At 45.5% G+C, this 23,835-nt stretch overlaps 1 protein-coding gene across 5 annotated transcripts in view; it reads right to left on the reverse strand.

Moving 5' to 3' along the window:
* The window catches only part of SESN2 (sestrin 2), a 59,093-nt gene extending 38,286 nt beyond the window's left edge, over positions 1 to 20,807 (reverse strand). For 2 of the 5 annotated variants that reach the window (XM_081869083.1, XM_081869082.1), the window contains exon 1: positions 20,397 to 20,807. In XM_081869083.1, the coding sequence (XP_081725209.1) occupies positions 20,397 to 20,792 (396 nt within the window). In that variant the 5' untranslated portion in view covers positions 20,793 to 20,807. Of the gene's footprint in view, positions 1 to 1,065; positions 1,284 to 1,534; positions 1,947 to 20,396 lie in introns of those variants that run through there. The other 3 variants (XM_081869084.1, XM_081869085.1, XM_081869086.1) reach the window with 3 other exon arrangements.
* Between the last annotated feature and the right edge of the window lie 3,028 nt (positions 20,808 to 23,835).

Here is a 23,835-nt window from a genome sequence, read left to right on the forward strand (position 1 = left end):
CAATACTGGCTCTGCCTTCAGTGCTTGCGAAACTCAAAATATGGCCTGTCAATTTGGGCTTTATGGTGTCCAGAGAAACTTCACAATCCTGATGGGAAGGCTTGGGGGGGGGTGCGAGGAGAGGGAGAAACGCAGCAAAGCCAAACAGGAGGTATTCACCACTCCATTAAAATTATACACCGAATTAACCCTTTGTAAACCATCACCACTGCCATGTGGTATCAATACACACTGACAAATATTTTGAGATCCAAACTGACCCATAACTATACACTAAAGCAACGGGGTCAGGAAATCCATAATTTAAAAACCTTATAGCAATTTAAAAACTCTCTGGCAGCTAAAACAATCTGAAGAATGGATGCAGTGTGGTTTTCCACCCCATTGCAGTGCTGACCTGGGTATAATTGGTGGGTGTCCAGGGAACCCAAATTTTTTTTGGGGGGGGGGTGGCGGCTAAAGTGCAATAAGTCACATTTTCTGGAGTGGGTCAATCTATGGGTTGCAAAAGGGGCAAGGATACAACCTTTCTTCTTGAAAAAGTTATCAGTGTTTGCTTAGCTAATCCTGGAGATAGAAGTTATCTATGCAGAAATCCTGCAGTTAAGCAGGCCCCCTTCCGCCCTTGGCAGTGTGGGGCACACAGTGTGGGGCATGCCCGTACATGTGTGCTTGACCACTAGAAGAAACAAGTCAAAACGGGAACTTATTGCCTCCCTCTAATGAACATCATGCAAGAGGGAGCCCTTGACCCCCACAAGCCGATAACCCAGAGCAAGGCTGCGGCAATCTTAACCCCTGCTTACACATGGAACTTAAATAAAAAACACAGCGGCGTTTATTTGCTCCAAAAGTCCCACAGTTAGGAGAAGAGTGGGCGCTCTAGTGCACACCGGTAAGTTACCTGGGAGTTAGGCCCGGTGAATCCAATAGGACTTATTTATGAGGGTAGCAAGGACTGCGGGGTAAGGTCTATTTAGCCATTTAGGGGGCCGAATGATTGGGGGGCGAGGAGGCCGTCCTAACGGACCAACACACCAAAGTAAAAGGCTCGCAACCGCTTACCATTTTGCAGTTTTCAGAAGGAGGGAAGGCACATCCCCGCTTGCGCCGACGGCTCACTCTCCCACCCCGTTTGATCATTAATCTCACTTAAGTGGCCTCCGGTACAGTACAGCAGCCACGCTCTCACCCCAGATTTGAGAGAGTGTGTTTTTCAAGACCCCAAGCCTCCGTGTGCTTGTTTGTGCTCTACGGCTGATGCAACTAGGTTCTAATGTATCCTGTTCGGAGGATCATCATAACAACCACCTTTTACGCAACTCTGCAGCAGCAGCTGGAGCGCCCCCCTCCTCCTCGCTCCCCCCTCCCAATCCCCCTAAAATGGCAAAGAACCGGCGCGCCGGGAGGGGAAATAAACAAACACCGACGCCGCACAAAGTTAGCCAGGGTTACAGCTGAAAGGCAAGTGGTAACCCTCCCCCAAAATATCCCCAAGAGGGAGAGAGGCACGCGTCTCCCTCGTTTGCCTTACCTCTTTACTCCTCAAAGTTCCGAGGCTCTTGCAGGGTAAATAGCCCTGGACTCCGGGGGCGTCGCAACTCTCGGAGTCTGCGACCATCATGGTGCCGTGTAGCGCTGGGGAGCCGCGCGGGGCACGCACACCAGAATATAGCGCGATCGCTGTCCGCTAGCCTTTCCTCCAAAGTTGGGAAGAGTTTGAAAAAGCAATTCTTGAGAGAGGGGGAGGGAGGTGGTGCAAATTCTTAAGAAAGAGAGAGGGAGGAATAAAGTGCAAAGAGGCAAGAGCGGGCAGGCGGACCCCCCCCCCTCCTCCCGGGCGCGTCAAGTGTCACAGGGAGGCTGAGCGCCCCTCCTTCTGCGCGAGGCTTCTGCGACAGAACGTCCGAAACTGGCGGAGTTCTAGAACGTCCCGGTGCCCCGGGGTTCCAGAACGCTCAAGAGGCTCGCGAAGCGCCCGACTGAAAACTCTCCTCCAAGTAATCGCTCTCAAGAGCACTGGGGGAGGGAGGGAAGCCCCGCCCCCGAACAGCTGCTATACTGAAGGGGAGGGAAAAGAGGCGTCGACGCCCGCCCCGAAAAGCCAATCGCTGGGATGCAGGCGGGGCTTTCCCTAGACCGGGGCTTCAAACTGCCGACCTCTTTTGCACCAATCGGAAGGAGAACAACAGCCCGCTTTGGGATCATGGGAGGCGTAGTTCCCGCCGAGGTTGTTTTTCTCCTAACTTATATGCCCCGGGAAAGAGGTGGAAAATTTGGCGGCGGTTGTGCTGCTGCTGCTGCTGCTGCTGCTGCGCGGGGCGGGGCCGTCCGATTGGAAAGCAGCCTTGGAAGCGCAGCGATCCGCCGGGGTCTGTTAGGGCCGGTCTGTCGCGATATGCGGGCGCCTGAAGACTTTGTCGCGCTTTCGCGCGGCTCTCTGGACACATTCTGGTGGGGTTGATGGCCGCATATGCCCCTAATGCGCAATCAGGGCGCTTCTCAACCGCAGATTTTAGGGCTCTTCACAACATAAAAATACAATATGGAAGCACAAAATACATGCTAAAAAAGAACAAAAACCCTACGGACCAATACCTCCCTCCCCAAAAAGTCCGATCGATTGGGGAAAGTGGGTTTGTTGCGCAAGTTTACTAAATCAGCTGTAATTGCGCATCCTGAATCTGTTGGAATGTGACTGACAACCAGCTGACGATAGCATCAGTTTGGAAGTGATACAAGAGGGCAACGTTCATAACGCCCCCACCCCCACCCCAACCTTCAAAGAAAGCAGGGCTGCTTGCAGACTGTCTCTTGCTGGTGGGATTCAAGCATCTGCTGGCAATTTTAGGCTGCGCAGCTAAAGCTCACTTCCAGATAACCAGTTTACTGAGCAAACACCCTAATCTGTTTACGCCAAGTTTGTGAGGAGGTTAGACAATGGGTGCTTCCAGACTGACACTATTTTCGGGTGGGATTCAATCATGTAAAATTGGGGTTTGCTTACTTATTAATTAGATTTCTATCCCATCTTTTCCTCCAAGGAGCTCAAGGTAGTGTACATAGTTCTCCCCGTTTTTTATTTCACCTCACAACATACCTGTGAGGTAATGAGACTTCTTTAATGGGAAAATGCACTGGAAGCTGTGGGATAATGGTTGCTTGGAGCATCTTTGTATCACCTCTCTGCTCAATAAACGCTCGTGGTGGGATACCTTATGGAACACAGCTGTTACGGAGAAACTAAGGAAGTATCTGAGAGCGCTAACAAGCACAAAGACCACAAGTTGAATTAGAACCGTGTGACACATGTTTATTCAGAAAGGACTTGCCACCAGGTACCCATGTTTCAGTCTGGGGCAATCTGTAAAGACAGAGAGTAGAAGGCATGCAACTGACACAAATAGACCTTACAAATAGACCAACTGAGGCAATTGCCTCACACGCCTGGATCCCACTGGGACCCAGATGCGGCAGGTCCTGTTGTGTCACACTGCACATCTCCATCTGCTGCCATTGCTGCTATGGTGGTGGGTTCTGGCAAGCTTTCGTGGAGTTCTGGGGGGCGGGGGGGCAGGAGGCCTGCTGTGGTCCTGGAGTTCCATGGGCACCACTTGCCTCTCCCTGCCGCTGCCAGAGAAGCAAGAAGCAGCTGCAGTGTTGGGTTCTCGGTTCCGGATGTGGCGAAATATGATGGGCCGCCCCTGCTAACTGATATAATCTTGTACAAAGCTGCTTAATCTTTGCCTATCATTTACTGACTGCTGATTGACTTTGATGCAATCTTACACACGGAATGTTTTTCAGGCAGGGAAGGTACATGGGGATTGTATGTCATATGTATTTTTTGAAACTGAAAAACAAATTTCAGGAGAAAAACTTAAAAAAACAACAACCACAACCCTCAATAAACAGCTCTTCTGGAAGTGAGGGAATCATATATATTGAGTAATCATCAGGATTTTTCTGCAAATGTTTGCAGGTTGCTGTCAAGTGGTGGTTATCCTGCACTTTCCACTGTAGTTTTCCACCACTTTTCGTACTGCACAACATCAAGTGAATGGGAGCAGATTTGTTGCGCAAGAGTGCCATTTGCATTGCTTCCAGGCAACCTGTTTATCAAGAATTTATCCTGAATTTGAATCCCACTTGCAAAACAGCAACAGTATGGAAGTAGCCTCAGGGTTTGAGTATGTTCACATTAGGGGCTTTAAGCGCAGCAAAGTCATCCCGCCCCTCCCCACTGTACATCAAGCCACATTTACAAGTATTTCTTCATTTTTCAGGAAGGGGAGCTGGGGATGTCTATACCTGACATACATTTTTTGTTTTCCCTGCAGCCCCCCTGGAACTCCTGTTCATTAAGTTGCCGCCAGAACTTGTACACACATCTGCCCCTGCACAAAGGCTGTTAGGTTATGTTCACATTACCGCTTTCTTCCTCATCCATTTTTATAACCAGACTTAAACTGGTGGTGGTTTTAGGGAAAGCACACCAAACAGCAGTAATAAACTACAGAACTGCTAGGGACTGTGGCTAACGTGTGAACGCAGCTTCAGAAACTAGCAGTAGGACCACACTAGGTGCAGAGTAAGCCAAAATGTGAACATATCCTCAGTGCCAGTTCCCTATTTGTGGAATGCCTTCTCGTGAGGTGTGCCTCTTGTTATTAGCTGAAAAACACTTCTGTTTACGCAGGCATTTGATGCCTGAAAGATGCAACTCCTGGCAACCTTGAAATTACTTGCTGTGAGAGCGTGTGATTATCTTATGTTTTAATTGTATATGTATTTTTTAACTGCATTGTTTTATCACTGGCTGCAGTGTTTTATCACCCTGGGTTCCTTTGGGAGGAAGAGCGGGATGTAAATTTAATAAATAAATGACTCAGCCGAGGCAGCAATCCTATGCACACTTTACCTAGGAACAAGCCCCACGTGGGACTGACTTTCGAAAGAACATGCACAAGTTTTGAGCTGTAACTATTCTATTTCGGAAGAATTCTCAGTTTAGGGCTGTGGATTCACTGCTTTAAATGTCTAGAGAGTTGATTGTCTTCCTTTATTTTCACAGGTATGACTAAGAGACGTTTTGGGTGAGTAACCGGCAAGATAGGTGTCTGTTCTTTCCTTCAGTTTCTGAGATGAGTTAAGGGGGAAAAAAGGAGGAGTACACAGTGATCAAGTGTGGAGAGGGCCCTCTTTTCTCTGGAATGTGCAAAACAACTGCAGTGAGAGAACAACAAAGTGATAAAGAGAGGGGAATATGAAGGGGGGGGGGAGGCAGAGGAGATTAGCACACTGTTCAAATAACATTTGTTCCTTGAACGCCCAGAGCAGTTGATCCAGAGCCATAAATTTGCCCTCGAGGTAAGCAGCACTGAAGATGCACTTCTGAAGTTACAGGAAAGAAGTAATCTACTTATAAACAACACGGTTCTCGTTCTTCAACAACACTCATAATACCATCAAGGGGATGGAGCCACTCCCCGAGGAAGAAAGGCTGCAGCATTTGGGACTTTTTAGTTTAGAGAAAAGACGAGGAAGAAGTGAGATGATAGAAGTTTATAAAATAATGCATGGCACAGAGAGAGTGGAGAGAGAGAAGTTTTTCTCTCTGTGTCATGACACCAGGACTCATGTGCATCCGATGACATGACGCTGAACGTCGGAAAATTGAGGACTGATGGAAAAAAGTACTTTTATGTAGCACTTAGTTAAACTATGGAACTCACTCCCACAAGAGGCAGTCATGGCTGCCAACTTGGAGGTCTTTAAAAGAGGGCTAGCTATCAATGGCCACTAGCCACAGCTATGCTCTGTTTGCCGTTTGGAGGCAAAATGCTTCTGAAACCACAGGAGAGGAGAGCACTCTTGTGCTCAGATCCTGCTTATGGGTTTCCCACAGGCATCTGATCAGCCACTGTAAGAACGTGGTGCTGGACTAGAGGGGCCATTGGCCTGGTCCAGCAGGCTCATCTTCTATTCTTAGAATCCTTAGTTTCCCATACTCCTCTCTTCCCAGAGAGCTGGTGTGGGGTAGTGGTTAGAGTGCTGGACTAGGACCTGGGAGACCAGGGTTCAAATCCCCACTGGGCCATGATTCTTACTGGGGGTCCTTGGGCAGCCACTGTCTCTCAGACTAACCTAATTCACAGGGTTGCTGCGAGGATAAGATGTGGAAGGGAGAGAATCATGTCCACCGCCTTAAGCCCCTTGGAGAAAAGGTGGGGCTTAAGTGTAAAAAATATTCAATAGATAACAGATTCAAGTCTGTTGCTCCATTCCTGGGAAACTCAATCCATTCCAGACAATAGAAGCACTGATTGTCCAAAGGGTCACATCACTATTGCCTGGCCATTCTTTGTTGATGATCAGTCTGCTTAATTCTAACAACAAAGACATCTGTGGTGTGATATAGCTTTTGAAATGTAGCTTTGGGAATGTAGCTTTTGAAAGCATATTGTACTTATCTGAGCACTTGAAACTTTGGAGAAGGAATATTGTATCAAATGGAAGAAGTTTCTTTGCTGCAAAAATAACCCCTGACCCTCGTTTAATCTCTCAAAGCCAAAATTAGTTTGTTCTTAGATTTCAAAGTCTGCAGCCTCCCGTTAAAGTATCCTTTACATAGTAATTTAACAGGAACTGGCAGTTCTAAGACTTCCAAGGCCCTAGTCAAGAATTTGGAACAAGTACCGTATTTTTTGCACCATAACACTCACTTTTTTCCTCCTAGAAAGTAAGGGGAAATGTCTGTGCATGTTATGGAGGGAATGCCTACGGGTGGCATGCCTACGGATTTTCCTCCTCTAAAAACTACGTGTGTGTTATGGTTGGGTGCGTGTTATAGAGCGAAAAATACGGTACTTACACTTTATTCCTGATATATTAGGAGGCAGTGCTACTGTACCTTTACAGTAGTACCTCCGGTTACGAACTTAATTTGTTCCGGAGGTCCGTTCTTAACCCAAAACCGTTCTTAAAATGAGCACGCTTTTGCTAATGGGGCCTCCTACTGCCGCCACACTGCCGGTGCACAACTTCCACTTGCATCCCGGGGCGAAGTTCGCAAGCAGGAGCATCTACTTCTGGGTTAGCGGAGCTCGTTACCTGAAGCGTTCATAAGGAGGATGGTACGTAACCCGAGGTTCCACTGTACTAGTAAAGATAACTCTGGCAGATGCTGTTTGCCCTGTTCTTAGTATTACGGGAGGAAGAAAAGCCACAGCCATTATTATTAAAGGTACAGGTTTCCCAACTTTTCTGACATCTCATCCTATCAATTCACAGTGAAATCCAACACATGTTTATTCTGAAGTTAGTCCTGCTAAGTTCAGTGGGGCTTCCTTCCTATCGAGTGAGTTCAGGACTGCTGCCTTAGTAAGTCATGAAAACTGATCCTTTCCTGGTCTGCCCTAAAACCTCCACTGGACACACATAGACATCAGTAAAAGGTTGTTTTTAAGATACCTGAGTTCTTTTTTTTAAGGGATTAAACAAAATGAGATCATTTTTTTTCCAGCAAATGACTCAACAAGCTGGAAACCACAAAAGAGGAAAGAGATGTTGGGCTATATATATTGGTTGTTGACAATGTGTTATGAGCTGTCAGTGGCCCAGTTTGCACATAACGCTAAGCCAAACCATGGCAAACGATCAAACCGTGTGGGTTCCTGGAGAGAAGATTGCAGCCACTTTGTTCCTTCTCATGTCCTGCTGCTGCACTGCTGGGTTTGGCTTTGCCTTATGTCCAGACCTAAATAGGTGGTTTATCTTGCTCAGGACAAATCATGAGCTGCAGCCAAGGTTCCATGTTCTATGGCTTACTGCTTATGGTTTGTTTGGAGGAAATAAGCCCAGAATTGAACGTAGCACACAGAAGAGTGGAGGCGGAAGGACCAGAAAATGAAAAAGTTACCATGACCTTCTCTCCAGGAACCTGCCTGTTTGCTAGTGGATTGGCTTTGTGTTCTGTGCCACATGGGTCAAATATGATGTGGTTCCAAAGAAGGCAAATATAGAAGGTATTATATCCAGTGTTATTTATACCCACAGTTGACATGTTAAAATGGCTTACTTCAATCATAGATCTCCCCTGCAACATCTAGGAAGACCTTGATACCTTTTCACTGGCTTTGCTTCTGGACGGTTGCTGCTTCCAGGTGGGATTCAATTACATACTGCAGTGCTATTTGATTTGATATTACTGGCAATTATAATTGATAGGGAGGTCTTGTCAAAAACACCCGCTTTCCCCAAAGATCAGATTTTTTGTGACTGTAACACACACTGGCTTTATTTCCTGCTGGCACAGTTTTGACACTGTATTATATTTTTGCTTTGTTTTGGCGGTTTATCACTGCATTTTACACTACCTAACAAATTTTGTAAACCACTTAATTAAAAAATAAAAAAATCCAAGCGGCATGTATAAAACAATGATGATGAATCCAATACAGATTTTTTTTTTTAAAAAAAGCAGAATTTCAAAACAAGTATTCACAACAAATTATGTGTCTCGGTGGATCTGCTGAAATAAAAAAAAGTTTTTAGCAGGGGCCTAAAGCTGCATCATGAAGATACCTGCCTCTTGTTTATAGGCAGGGGGTTCCAAAGCACAGCTACTGCAACACCATCTCACATACTGTTTTTATTCTTGTTATAAGTCACCCATAAAACTTTGTAATTGGGCAACATATGCATTCTGTTAAAAAATAAAGAAAATAAAAATCTTATCCACTTTTATTCCTGCATTTTTTTTAAAAAAAATTAATTTATAGCTATACAAAATTTAAATAGAAATAAACAATAATAAATAAAACACTGTACAGATAACTCACAACTTACACATGTTTAAATTGTGTGCATTCTTTTTAGGCACTTGGCATTTTTTAAAAAAAATAAAAAGGGGCAGAAATAGGGTGAACATCTTGAAAAAAATACTTTGACAATCCCACCTGCCATTGAAGCCAATGTGTTTTGACTATACGCACTTTTGACTACACAGTATTTCAGGAACATAAACCAGCATAAATTGAGAGTCGCCTGTATTGACAAACAAGCAAGAGAATGGTAAATAATCCAGCAACATAATTAGTAGCGATTTGACAGTGGATATTATCAGACAATACACACTTATAATAAATATATAATTACATATAAAAATAGTTAGAGTAGGTGTAGTATAGTTATAGAGGGCAATATTTGAAGTAAGTTTTATTGAGAGTGGACCCACTGAAATTACAGTGGTACTTCGCAAGACGAATGCCGCGCAAGACGAAAAACACGCAAGACGAAAGAGTTTTCCGTTTTTTGAGTCGTTCCGCAAGACAAATTTCCCTATGGGCTTGCTTCGCAAGACGAAACGTCTTGTGAGTTCTTGCGAGTTTGTTTCCTTTTTCTTAAAGCCGCTAAGCCGTTAATAGCTGCTAAGCCGCTAAGCTGTTAATAGCCGCTAAGCCGCTAATAGCCGCTAAGCCGCTAATAGCCGTGCTTTGCAAGACGAAAAAACCACAAGAGGAAGAGACTTGCAGAACGGATTAATTTCGTCTTGCAAGGCACCACTGTAATAGATCTAACTTATTCAGGCTCACTCATTTCAGTGGATCTACTCTGAGTAGTACTAGCATTGTCTACTACCCTATAGTTTTGATGTATAATTTGAAATTAATTTTCATAGGATCGAAAAAGGAATGTAACCAATGTTATATTTTTATACGGTTCGCAACTCAGGCGGATAAGGGTGAAGGGCATGTAGGGAAATCAAACAAATACAGAAGCAAGCAACAGTGACTAAAGTGGGAGTTACTTCCCTATAAGCATGCGCAAGATCGGGCCGCACATCTCTCCAAGGGTCTCACAAGGCTGCTTTGCCACTTGCCACTTACTAATGGATGAAAAACAAACAAACATTTGAACCTAGTTGGAAGAAACGTGGACTGTCTCCCACCCCAGTCATTTTCAGCTCTACTTCATTCCAACCAGAAGCTATTTTAAAACCAGGCCCCAGACAGCAATCTCTGCTGTCGGATCTGAAGACTTCCATGCGGCGAAGTCCAGAAAACAGAAATGCTCTGCAACAAAACATCCCAGGTCTTTCTTTGCTCCCCCCCCCGCTTTCTTCTGCCCGGCAACAGCTTGAATCGGGGAAGCCTACCAATTAGAGGACCGGGCCTTTCCACCTTGCCTGAGAGTGAGAGTGCCTCTCAGAGCAGCCATTGAATGGGTTGTTGTGGTGCAGAGGAGAGGCAGTTCCTCAGCCAATCTGGGGAAATAGCACTACAAATAAGGGGGGGGGGCATGGAGGATGAAGCTTCTGCTGTACAGTGGTACCTCAGGTTACATACGCTTCAGGTTACATATGCTTCAGGTTACAGACTCCGCTAACCCAGAAATAGTGCTTCAGGTTAAGAACTTTGCTTCAGAATAAGAACAGAAATCGTGCTCCGGCGGCGCAGCGGTAGCAGGAGGCCCCCATTAGCTAAAGTGGTGCTTCAGGTTAAGAACAGTTTCAGGTTAAGTACGGACCTCCGAAACGAATTAAGTACTTAACCTGAGGTACCACTGTAGCTCTAGAAGGCTCCTCGCACCCTATATTGATTTTTAATAGCTGTAGAAGTGGGGAAAGGCCAACCAGCCTGCAGACAACTAAGCGAGAGCCCGGGTCTTATTTTTTTTGGCATTCGCCATTGCACAACTCTGTGGCTCAACAAAGGGTTTCCTCAAGGAAGATTGTGTTATCACCAGCCCCTGCCGCTTGACAATGGTCCTGGTTCTAATCTTCCTGCCGCGTTCTGCTGTTGCATCAAAAATGTTGGCCGCAACCACGTTTCAAAGAGAGAAGACGTTTGCGGTGGCACGTCCAGCTTTTCACGGGCCTGACCCATGCCACCAGATGTGTGGAGGGGTCGCATGATTGAGGAGATGAAGCAACTCCAGCTATGGGGAAAAGTCACAGCGTTCGGGGCTTTTAGATTTAGGGGAAAGGCAAGTAAGAGGCAGAAGGAGAGGAGATTATAAGATGGTGCGTGGCATGGAGAGAGTGGATGCAGACAAGTCCCCCCCCCCCCATCTCTCATAACACTAACAGACAAAAGAAAGTAATTCTTCATGCTGCAGCGCATAGTTAAACTGTGGAACTCACTGCCACAGGAGGCAGCGAGGGCTGCCAACTTGATTGGCTTTTTAAAAGGATTAGGCAAATTCACAGAGGACAAGGCTATGTTTTGCTTCCACTGTCAGAGGCACTGTGCCTCTGAATGTCATTTGCTGGGGGTCGCAAGGGAGAGGAGTGTTGTTGTGCTCCTGTCCAACTTGCAGGATTCCCAGAGTTATCTGGTCAGCCGCTTTCAGGATGCTGGACTAGATGGGTCATGAGATAGGGTGAGGCACATTTCAGTAGGAAGGGATGTTCATATACAAGGAGCTACCACCGAAAAGGCCCTTTCCTGGACAACCCCATCACATACTTCATCCTGTGTAGGGACTACCAGGAGGTGCTCGGCTGCTGATGTTAGAGAACGAGCAGACTGATGTGGAAGAAAATGTTATTGCCAGGGAAGGCCAATGAGCTGCCCTCCCCATTTTGACCGGCCACAATTCCCATCATCTCTGACTGACCATTGCACATGCTGGCTGGGGATGAGTCCAATGGCATATGGAGGGGGCCAAGTCAGCTACCGTAGCTCCTTCCTCCAAATATGGTGATCAGTTTGACCCTAATGGGAGACAAATTAATGCTCCTTCCCCCACGCCCGTCCCTGACAGAGGAACCCAAAAAAGAGACCGCCATCAGCTGCCAGCCTGTGTCCTTCTTCTGACAGACCCAGCCACTCTCTAGGGAACCTATCAGCCTATTCACATCTTACAAAAAGGCCATAAGTTCAGGGAAAGGCCAATGGTGGAAGGAGAGCATCTCCTCCCAGGTTCATTAACCTCCAGACAGAGGGAAATGTGACTGTGTCAAGCCTCGGAGTGACAGCTTGAGTGACAGCTGTGCCTTTTGGGGATGGAGAAGCAGGAGAAATTAGCACTGGGGCTGCTTTTCTTTACACAAAGGTGTAAGAGCACATGCCACAAATCTGTCACCAGATTTACCCATTTGGATCGTCTCTGAACCTCAGAATCCTCAGAGATTGCTTCAGAACCCACAATACAGGGTGTGTGAGAGACAGAGATTCAGTCCCTAATCTCTGCATGGAAAGCCTTTGAAAACCTCTAGACTGGTGTCATTTGTCTATGTGCAGGTTTATTCACCAACGTGTCATTCAGAGCGGATTCATGCCGGACCATCCACACACATCGTTCCATTTTGTTAGTTGTTCTGCAATGCCTCCCCAAAATTACTGCATTATTGCTACTGGAGCAGCACTCTTGCATTCTAGCACGGCTAAAGCAGGTCAAACAATAACAACACCCTGGAACACTGGTGGTACGAGAAGTTTCAGCAGGAATTTCAGCAGGAAGCTATGGAACATGCACTGATTCAAAACAAAGCAATATGGCCACCCCAAAACCTTTGCAGGTTCAAATGGTATTATGAAAGCAGGATTGTGTATAACTGCCCCAATACCATCATGAGCACATATCATCACAAATGCACAATAAAAAGGAAGTCTGGAGAGGCCCAGAGGTGATCATTCTGTCCAACTATATCTGTTGCAAAATAGCACAAATGGAAACCTCCCCCCACCGCCGAGAAATCACTATGGAGTCATTCCTTATTCATACAAATGACATTCCACACCTTCCACTTCTATTGACCAATAACTGGTAAAGGAGCCAATCTCCACACTCGTGATAATTAAATGCATGCCATGGTCAACATGTTTACCACTAGTATGATATGTTCCTGCCTGACGTGCCTTTTAATTGCTCCAATTACCGTAATATTATTATTAATGCGCTGTTCACCTTAAGTTCCCAGGGCAGGTTGCAACATTAATACGCAATACTAAAAACAGTTTAAAACAACTTACAGTCATGCAAATACGGTGGGTCCTCAAAATATCTGTATGTGTGTGTGTTGTGTGGGTACTTATTTATTGCATTTCTATCCCATTTTTCCTCCAAGGAGCTCAAAGCAGCATACATGGTTCTCCCCCTCCTTATTTCATCCTAAAAACAGCCCTGTAAAGAAGGCTAGGCTGAGAGACAGCGACTGGTCCAAGGTCATCTAATGAGTTTCATGGCAGGGAGTGGGGATTGTGAACCCTGGTCTCTCAGGTTCTGGTTCTACACTATGATGCACTGGCATTATAATCTGAAACCCCACTGGGAAATTTAAGATGGTGACACGTAACTACCGACTGTTGCTATGGTGTAAACCAACCTGTAGTTGGGTGGTGGGGGCACCAGTATAGGAGGGGACTTCCTAAGGGCCTTCTCAACCGCTGTACCCCTCTTTCTCTTAAGCATCAGTGGCCTTCAGGAATATCCTCCAAGCGAAGCAAGTTCCCTTTCTCCCCATCTGCTCCTTTCAAAGAACCCAACTTTTCCTACTCCACTGCACTCCAGATCGCCAATGAGCCTTTAATCTCTTGTTGTTTGCTCCGATTTAAATTGGCCTCATCTGGACATTGTTGCGACTGGGAGGGATCCTCCACTCCTGTTTTGCAACCAAGGAGTGGTGCGGTATCAAACATCTTGGGGGAATTAGGCCATTGTTTGCCAAGGTGATTCAGAGAGTCTCCTAAGGGGGAAATGCTTCCATACAAAGGTTGCCGTGCAGTATGGTCAGGAGTGGAAGAACACCCTGCTCCCCAAAGAGTCATGATCCCATATTAGCAGGGTCTACCTATACTCTGTGATCCTAAGTGATGTTATCCATCCCTTTGGGACACTTCACAGGAACAGATTCAGAAATGAAATAAATAATAGCTAAAGGCTAGGCTTCGTTGTTGGGTAGCCATGTGTCCTACTTTGAAGAGGGCAGTTTTTAAGGGCTAACATGACTAAAGTGGTATGATACTGCTTTAAAGGTATAGTGTTTCAAAGGTATAGGCCCAAGGCCTACTCTGACTAGACCAATTGAAGTTAATGAACATGACTACCTTATGTCTATTAATTTTAATGGGTTTGCTCAGAGTAGGGCTTCGGCCCCTATCTGCACTATACATTTAAAGCAGTATCATACCTCTTGAAACAGTCAATGGCTTTTCCTAAGGGATCCTGGGAATTCTAGTTTGTTATGGTCGCCATGAGCTGCTATGCACCACCTGTTCCCCTCACAGAGCTACAATTCCCAGTGTTTCCTGTGAAGAGGGGTTGATTGTTAAACTGCACCTGAAATTTTGTCCTTTTCTCCAGAAATCCTGTCTTTTGATATAAATTTTATATCATTTGATATCGCAGGGCCACAGGTTCTCCATTCCTGGAAAACACGTGATGTGCCAACAATGGTCTGATCCCATATAACAGAGGTTTTCAACCCTTTTGCGTCCACGGCTCCCTTGACCAACTACATCCTTTCTGCGGCATCCCTGTGAGGCTCAAGAGCCCAGTTATGTCACCCCTTGCCTGCAGAGCTGGCAGCCCCTCACCCCTTTTCGAACACCCTCCCTTGTGGAGTGTTCCCTCAGCTTCCTCTCTTCTCCCCTCTCCTTGGAGTCCTCAGGGCAGCCATTGCTGCCGCCCCTGGTCTCTGAGCTGCCCCACCTGCCCCAAAGAGAAGTGCCTCCTCACCCTGCCCCACAGGGGCCTGGGAAACACCCCATAGCCAGCCCCAGAGGCACCATTCGCCTGGGGAGCTTGTAGCCAGGGCTGCTGCAACAAACAGCTGTGCAAGCCTTTGGCAGGCAGAGGCGCAAGAGGGCATTAGAGGAGGGAGGGAAGGAAAAAGGGACAGAGGCCAGTGTTGCCAGTGGCCCCCTTGACCATCATTCAAGGCACCCCAGGGTGCCACGGCACGCTGGTTGAAAACCACTGCCATATACAGTGGTACCTCGGGTTACAGATGCTTCAGGTCACAGATGCTTCAGGTTACAGACTCTGCTAACCCAGAAATAGTACCTCGGGTTAAGAACTTTGCTTCAGGATGAGAACAGAAATCGCGTGGCATGGTGGCAGCGGGAGGCCCCATTAGCTAAAGTGGTGCTTCAGGTTAAGAACAGTTTCAGGTTAAGAACAGACCTCCAGAACGAATTAAGTTCTTTAACCTGAGGTACCACTGTAAGAGGAGTTCATTAGGACACAATCCAAATTTGAAAAATCAACAATACTTTACACTTTAGGGAGTTATGTGAAAGGGCCTCACATCTGCCCAGCCGCTGCAGTGTGCTGCTAGACTTTTCTTCCTCTCTCCTATTTCCTGGACCTTTTGAGGTTTGGAGTTCAAGCTGGACAAAACGGGAAAGACCTTGACTATGCAGCGGTGGGTGACACCTTCAGGAACCAAATGCCAGCATACAGGTGAACTTTCCAGAAATCCTGATGGCGCTTGGGGAGAAGGGTTGGGGTGAGGAGAAATCCAGAAATGCTAACAGGGGAGGCTTCCAATCTGCAGTATTTGCTTGACTAGATCAAATTATTATATCCTTTGTAATCAGAAGTAATATCTAAGACACCTGGCCTGCCATTAGTGCGCAAATAGAAAAGAAATTCATGATTGCCCAAAGGCACTGGGGAAATCAATATATATATTCAAAAGCTTGATGAGAAGAGAGAGAGAGAGAGATAATTTAATGGAACAACTTCTTTTCCAATTTTACCCAGTGTTAATTTTTTCTCTCTTGACAGGCTCTCATCCAGAAAGGAAGAGTGCGGGCAGGAGGGGAAACTGGATTACAATAAATGGGGCTTTGGAGAGTAATGGAAGCTTCTAGCATACTATCAATATAGGTTTTTGAAAATTTAAAATGGAACGGTATTCATATTTACTGTCTATTTCTTTCTAATAGCCTAGCTTTCTTATTAAACCTCATATCCCCAACTGCACAATCAATTTGCAATGCAATCCTAAGCATGTCTACTCAGAAGTAAATCCTATTGAATTCAACAGGGCTTACTCCCAGGTAATAATGGGTTAGGACTGCAGCCTCAATTCTCACATTTCTTCCTGTTGCCCCCCACCCCACCCCTTCATGCTGGAAGGAGCAAGTTTCTTAAGCCCCATCTGCAGCCTACTGTGAAAGCAGTATCGAACCCCCTTAAACAGTCCTGGTTTTCCTGGGAACTGTAGTTTATTCAGAGTGCTGAGAGTTGTTAGGTAAAGGTAAAGGTACCCCTGACCCTTAGGGCCAGTCGCGGACGACTCTGGGGTTGCGTGCTCATCTCACCAGCTTTTGTCTGCAGACAGCTTCCGGGTCATGTGGCCAGCATGACTAAGCCGCTTCTGGCGAACCAGAGCAGCGCACGGAAACACCGTCTACCTTCCCGCCAGAGTGGTACCTATTTATCTACTTGCACTTTTGACGTGCTTTTGAACTGCTAGGTGAGCAGGAGCTTGGGCCGAACAACGGGAGCCATGAGGCATCCCAAACAATTAGACTTGCTGGAACCCCTCAGTCTTTCATCTTCCTAACACAAACAGAAAGGAAAATTGAATCAAGTGGGAGATTTCTAAAAGGAACATGTGGGTTTTTCCACACCTCTCACACCTGCTGGACTCCCCTCTGCCGATTCTGTTGGAAGATTCCTGCAAAGATTCCTGCAAAGCCTCTCTCTACAGGCCGTGGGGTAGTTAGAGCTGGATAGAGAGGGAGAAATCTGTCAATTTCAGTTGCTCTCAGTTCCTCATTTTTCCACTCTTATGTTCTGTCCTCCACATTTCTACATCAGTTAATTTTATTTTTAAAGTTCTTGTGGAAATTCACCAGCATTAAATAGTAGATTTTTCCACATAAACACATGGTTTTTTATTATAAAAAATGCAGTTTTGCCTCACAACCTAACCTACCTCACAGGGTTTTTTTGACACTGAAATGCAGGCGGGGTGGTGGTATATAAAAATACATTAAATCAATTGCCAAAGGTAAAAATAGGGTCATGCTTGTAACATCCTATTATATGAAACCAAGGATCATGGTCAGATACACAATTGTATGTTGCAGAAGGTTAATACATGTGACCTGCTGCATTGGTTTCTCCTGCAACAGGCTGTCTTCCGCTAATTTAAAAGCCAAGAAAGTGTTTGCTTCTTTGCTAATATGCCCAGGAACCTCACCAAAATGCTGGAGAAGGTGCACCTCCACAGGCACATACCTCCACATGTGGTGAGAGTGCCCCAAAATCCAACTATTCTGGACAACAGCCATATGAGAAATATGAAAAATAACTAAGCAAGTATTAGAAATCGCCCTAGAATTGGCCCTACTAAACATCTTCCAAGACAATAATGCCCATTTACACCACAAAGAACTCATAACCCACCTACTTTCAGCAGCCAGAAACACCATAACCAGACACTGGAGAGACCTGTCAGGAGTAAGCATGGACCAATGGTACCAAATAGTATGGGAAACAGCCTTACTAGAAAAATTAACCAATAAACTGAAACTGACATGGGGACATACAGAAGAAGACGCCTTCACCCTGGTATGGCTCCCCTTTATCAATTACACAGCCCAACAAGACAAAGACAAAAATCCACCAACAGCATACAAATCAGTATGGCTAACCTGATCCAAAACACCCACCCACCCAACTCACATGTGAAAACAAAGATCAGCACAGCCAATCACAAACAACCAACCACACCCTTGGCCCACCCCAACCTCTCTCACCCCCAAAGGAACACAAGTGAACAGCAGAGAACCTGCACAAGCGACACTGACACAAAACCCCACATATATTAAGTAAAATAGAAACATCGCCACCCAACCCCACCCCCACTCACCTTTTCCCCCCTCCACCTCTTTCCCCCTTTTCTTCCTAATGTCTCAACAAATCAAACTAATCTGTAAAAAATGTTACTTGGAGAAAAGAGAAGAGAGAGACATTGCACATACTTTTGTAAACCAAGAAAATCTTTAATAAAAATACATTTTTTTAAAAAAATGATACACTTGAAAAAGGTAGCTGCACTCCAGTTCAAAACATACCCCTGCAGTTGCAAGCTGCATGTGAAGTGGCAGGGTTAGCTCTGCGAGGGGCCTTTTGTGTTCGTCACACCTTCCAACATTTCACAAAGGAAAATAAGGACAGGCTTGCAGCAAACACATCTCCGTGTTACACAGAGGGCCTTCATGGTGCCAATGCACCTAGATAATGGAACACCTGGCACTGTGAAGTACAGCTGGCCCCTTCCTGTGCGGCGTTATTAAAGGCTGTTTTGCTCCTGCAGGCTTTCACTCTGTATGCGGCAGTCAATGTTTTGATGCTTGGTTTTTAACCAAGCCAATCGTGTCCCCTTGGTTGATTGCCTTATGCCAGGACTGGGGAGCCCAGTTTCAGCTCAGCAGCACAGCTCCTCACTTTCCCCCACCACCCAGAAGCCACTCTGACAGGTGGGCAGGGACAACCATCTTGTCACATTAAAGGAACTCACTGGCAGCGTTAATGAGCTGATGGACACTAACAGCAAGCTCTTCTTTGAGCATTTTGCATTTTTATTCATTCTGTGCCTGCAAATTTATGTTAGGGCGGCAGGCTTCATGTTGGGGGGAGGGGCAGAACCTCCGTTAGTTAAGTATTTTTATCATGGGTGTAGCCAGGATTTTTGTTAGGGGAGCAGGCCTTTTCTTTGGGGATGCAGAACCTCAGTTAGTTATGCATTTTTACTGATTTTTATTAATTTTGGGGGGGGCAGCTGCACCTCCCTTCCACCCCTTGGCAACATTCATGATTTTTATTGATTTGCTTGAATGCGGGGGAGGGGGAGCTGCCCACCCCACCCCCTGGCTACACCCATGATCATGCCGCTTTAAACAGGCTTGGCTTCCCCCAATGAATCCTGGGAATTGTAGTTTGCTAAGGGTGCTGAGAGTTGCATACCCTCCAACATTTCACTGACGAAAATAAGGACATCCTATTCTGTGTCCTCCAACCATTTCTCTGATGAAAATAGGGATACCCTAAGGAAAAGCAAGACATTTTGGGATCAAATCAGAAACTAGTACAGCTTCTGTAAACCCGGGACTCTCCCTGGAAAATAGGGACACTTGGAGGGTCTGGTTAGGAGACTCCCCCCTCCCTTCGAGCTGCAACTGCCAGAGTTGTTTAACAATCCCTCTTCCCAGGGAACACTGGGAATTGTAGCTCTGTGAGGGGAATAGGGGTCAACAGTTCCCAGAAATGTTTGGAGGAACTCATTACTGTTTGAAGTCATACAATAGTTTTTAAAAGACATAGTGCAGATGGGGCCTCTCTTACTCAGGAAATATATATGAAGAAGTTGCTACTTCCTTTTCATTTTGGGGACAGTGAAGAAACTATTCCAGGTCTGGTCACAGACAGCCTTATCTGAAATTCAGGGACTGTTGTTTCTCTATTGTCCTAGCCCTTAAATTTTATTACATTTATGGTTTTCTTGATTGCACACATATTGTACAAGCGCACAGAATGGTACTGGTACAGTTCAACATCTTGAAAAGAATTCTAGTCCTTATGGCCGCCTGAAAATATAAGTTGTTATAAAATATAGAATGTTATCATCTATGGTGACATAGCTCAGCTGAGGCCAGTAAGATGGTATGGAAGATTTTGCTAGGCCTTAATTCTGAACTAGGACTGAAAACCTATTTTCCGTTCCACCCTAGTGACCCTGTCGCATTAGAAGTAATAACAAATAAGGGAGTGCCCCTGATCATGTGCAGAGTACCTATTGGCGCTGAACATCCACATATTCCCAACACAACATCCCAAGTGAGGAGATAGACCTCCTGCATTGGAGCCATTTCTCTTTGTTCCACTAGGGATTTTGGTAGAGCATGAGACTCTTAATCTCAGGGTTGTGTGTTTGAGGCCAATGTTGAGCAAAAGCTTCCTCCATTGCAGGGGGTTGGACTAGATGACTTCGTAACTTATAAAGTAGCACTATATGCGTTGGCAGCTAAGAAGATCAGGAGAAAAGAACGAGATAAAATAGCGGTCAATTGCAAAGGTGATTCGGACATTTAAGCTGGCACATTCTATCTGAGAACCCCCTGCTATTCTATCGTATGCAGCAAACAATTTCTAGGAGACGTGACCATGGTTTATTGTATTTGCAGTGCCTGATGTTTTTATGGTTATTGTTGTTTTTCTTTTTTGTTTCCTTTGTGAATGATGCCATGGCCTTTGGCTAGTGCAATAAAGTTGATGATGATGATGATGACCCTCATGGTCCCTTCCCACTCTATGATTCTATGATTTACACAAGTTGTCTCCTGTGAGCTCGTTTAATATAGGTGGTTTAGACCACGTTCTGTCATTCTGCCTTTAATCTGTAACCAGCCTGCCTAGACTTGGCATCTTACCTGGGCAGCCTTTAGCATTTGTGAGCATCGCTCTCTGACCTCTCTGAAAGGGCAGCTTCTGGAGAGCCTGAGCAATAACACCAGGATCTGGTGAAGCTCCAAACCTGCTGCTTCTGACGACGATGAGGACCGTCCATTTTCCAGGTCATTTCGGGAAGGGCAAGGCCGATGGCCGATGGAACTCAGCAGAGCCTGAGCCAAGGTGTCCATTGCTTCTCCCCGGTCCTTTTCTCCTCTGCTATGGAGCCCAACCCACTTTCCACAGTCCAGGTGGCCCTGTGGCCCTGGCTGAAGTTTTCTCTGGTCCTGTGGGATGGCACTTTGTTGAGCCATCTGCGGATCTTCAGCCCGGATTGGCGCATTAATGCAGACCCCAGGCATGGATTGGCTTGTCATTTTTCTGGGATCAAGCGTACCTGTTCTGCAGTCCTGTTTCTCTCTCCCTTCAGCCTTTTACATCTGGAAGTTTCTCAGATCCACTTGCAGCAAGGGGAGGCCACACGAGCAGACAGACATCACTAGTAGCAGTGGCACAGCCACCAGGCTGAGAGGACCATGTCTGCCTGCAATCCTGCCTTGGTGAGCCTCGGTCCCCTAACGTTGCTTTTGTTCGGGTGGGAAGAGGCCGCAGAAAACATCTCAGGCTGATGCAATCTGTCTTGTCTCTGCTGCCGGAGAAAGCACAGAACTGCAAGCCGTGACAGGTAAAGGGGACCGTGGCTTAGAGCAACGAGCCCTAGTGCATTCTGGGAGATGTAGTTTTCTTTGTTGTGAATGTGCTGGAAGCTGCGAGTTAAGCCCTGACCAAGCGGTATTTACAAGATGCCTTATTTTCCAGAGGCAAAGCTGTGTGAAAGCAAACACACACATATACATATGAAGTCTTGTGGGTCCTTAAAGACTAACATTTTGGTATAAGAACTTATGTTACAATACATCTGTTACAGCTGAAGGTTCCTAACAAGACCTTTTAAAAATATACATTAAAAATATCTTCCGTCTCTCTGTCCTGCCTTGCGTCAAAATGTGCTCAGGCCTTATATTTGGACACACAGGCTGTACTTGTGTATGGGATTATGGGAAAGGGAAAGACAATATTTCTAAAATGGACATCCCATTTGATGAAAATTTATGAATGGGGAAAGGATGGATTGTGTATTGGTGTGGGGGGGGGGCAAATTGTGTGCCAAGGTTGCTTGTTTGTTTGTTTTTCACAATACAGTAAGATAACAGATACAAAAACTGCAAACAAAACAAGGTGGCATTTATTCGAGGATTTGTGAATTTTATTGTTTTTGAAATGCACACTCGGGAGAAGCATTTATGTGCTAATTCATTAAAATATTCATGTATCTTTTTGCAAATATTAAAATAAGAATTTGAGTGGGAGGAAAGGACCAGTCATGTTAAGAAGAGTTAGAGTACCTGTGTCCATGCTGTCAGCATTTTACAAGAGGGATTCAACCACATAGATTTGTACAAAGTCGATTAAAAGCCCTCTGTTGTCCTCATGCAACAAAACTATGGACTTTTTCCAGGTAGGAGAAGTGTGGGATGAATAAATGACTAGAAGCAAATCAGGATAACTGTTCATTGTCAGTAAAGACTGGGTACTTTTAGACCTGTTGTTGTTTTTAGGTTGTACTAAGATTGTTTTCCTGCAGTTTAGGATCCTGCTGTTGAATAACTAAATTTGGTATTTTCAGGTCACACAAAAAGCAACATGGCTACCTTTGCTTTTGCATGACAGGAGCTGCCATATGTTTTGACACCCACCCACCCCTTAATGGTGTTATTGACTTCCACCCCTTTACTCTCCCCTAATAGAGCCTGTGGTTCACAGTGAAATCAGTACTATGGGAGAACATGGTACATACTGTCATCAGTAGCTGTGAGAAAGTGATACCCAACCTCAGTAAGGATGTAAGCAATGCAGAGACCATGCAATGCTACATGTGTTTGTCACAGCACTCCTGAAAGGGACGGATGGGGGCAAGGGTATCGTAAAGTCACATGAAGCTAATGCATACTCAAGCGGTGAGCTCAGGACAAAACACCCGCTGCTTATAAAGCACTGGCAGACTAGCCAAAAAATGAACTTGCATGAATATAAATTGTATGGAACCACAGGGAAGGGGGCAAGGAAGACCAGAGGCAGCCCACTCAGAAGGCAGGTGAAGCAGCTGCCTCAGGTGGTGGAAGCGCAAGGGGTGGCGCCCGACCCACCCATTGCTTCTGGTGTGAGGCATTGCTGCTGGTCTTCTCCACCCTTGGAGAAGGAAAAACGAACAGCAAGGCATTGTGGAACACCCCTAAGTTTGGTGAGAGGGGGGCATTCTGGCAAGCGGCACTACCCCTCGTCCTCCCCACCCAGGGCAGATAAGATTTAATCACCTAATATGAACAATAAAAGCATTCAACTGATCCTGACTTAAACATAACAATTGTCATAACACATCCATCTCTTCCAGGGGGGCTAAATATTGTGCTGCTTGCTGCATGTAAAACGCATCAGGGACAACTTTGAGCAAACTTACCATTTTGTTCTTTGTGACTGGCGGTTTATCGTACGATGCAGGAACTAGTAATTTTATTGTAATGGTTCTGTGTTCGGTTTGGTCTTATTTTATATAGATGTACAGGCCACCCCCCCCGGCAATACTGGTCACTGAGTGTAATAAAAGAGATTGATTGACCTAATATTAAGTCCATATGTCCAAGTGGCTATCCAAATGAAACTGACTAGTCTAAGCTGAAAGGACAGTGGGATCTTCACTGCAGTCCCAATCTTAATTAAGCTGCCTGCACCTATTTTAAAGCCATTCACAAAACTGCTAAATTGGTGTCATGTCTAGTTTGAATGGTGTCATGTCTAGTTTGGCCGTCACTCATGCCTGTGTTTTGCTGGATTAGGAGCTGGAGCAGTAAGGAAATTGAAGCAGGCCTGCTTATCATTCACACATTTGCACTATCCAATTTCTCCCCCCACCCCAGCATCTGCAAATTGGGAGAGTAGATGCTTTTACCTGTAATCCAACTAACTATAGTACACGCCAAGGTCACACCGACATGTCAAGTTGCTGTAGTCTAGGAAACAGCTCCTACATCTTTGCATGATTGCCAGGAACAGCTGTTACGATGAATGTCTACATCTCCTGTGCAACCGGTTGGCTGGAAAACCCAGATGAATTTTGTGAATGGCTGAAAGCTGAATTAGGTGACTGTTGACATTTATTCACTTATCTCAGCATTTTCAAACAATGAAAAAAGTTTGTCTCACATTTTAACATTTGATGCTGACACGAGCATCACAGCAATCCACTCTAAAAGGCTCTTGTATTATTTGGAGAATACAGGTGGCGTAATCTCAGAACTAAAATGCACAACATAAATGTTATTGTTTCGTTTTATTGTAATATCAATTTTGTGTTTGACACCC

Source organism: Podarcis erhardii (assembly GCF_964252035.2).
Source record: "Podarcis erhardii genome assembly, chromosome: 7".
Taxonomy (NCBI): domain Eukaryota; kingdom Metazoa; phylum Chordata; class Lepidosauria; order Squamata; family Lacertidae; genus Podarcis; species Podarcis erhardii.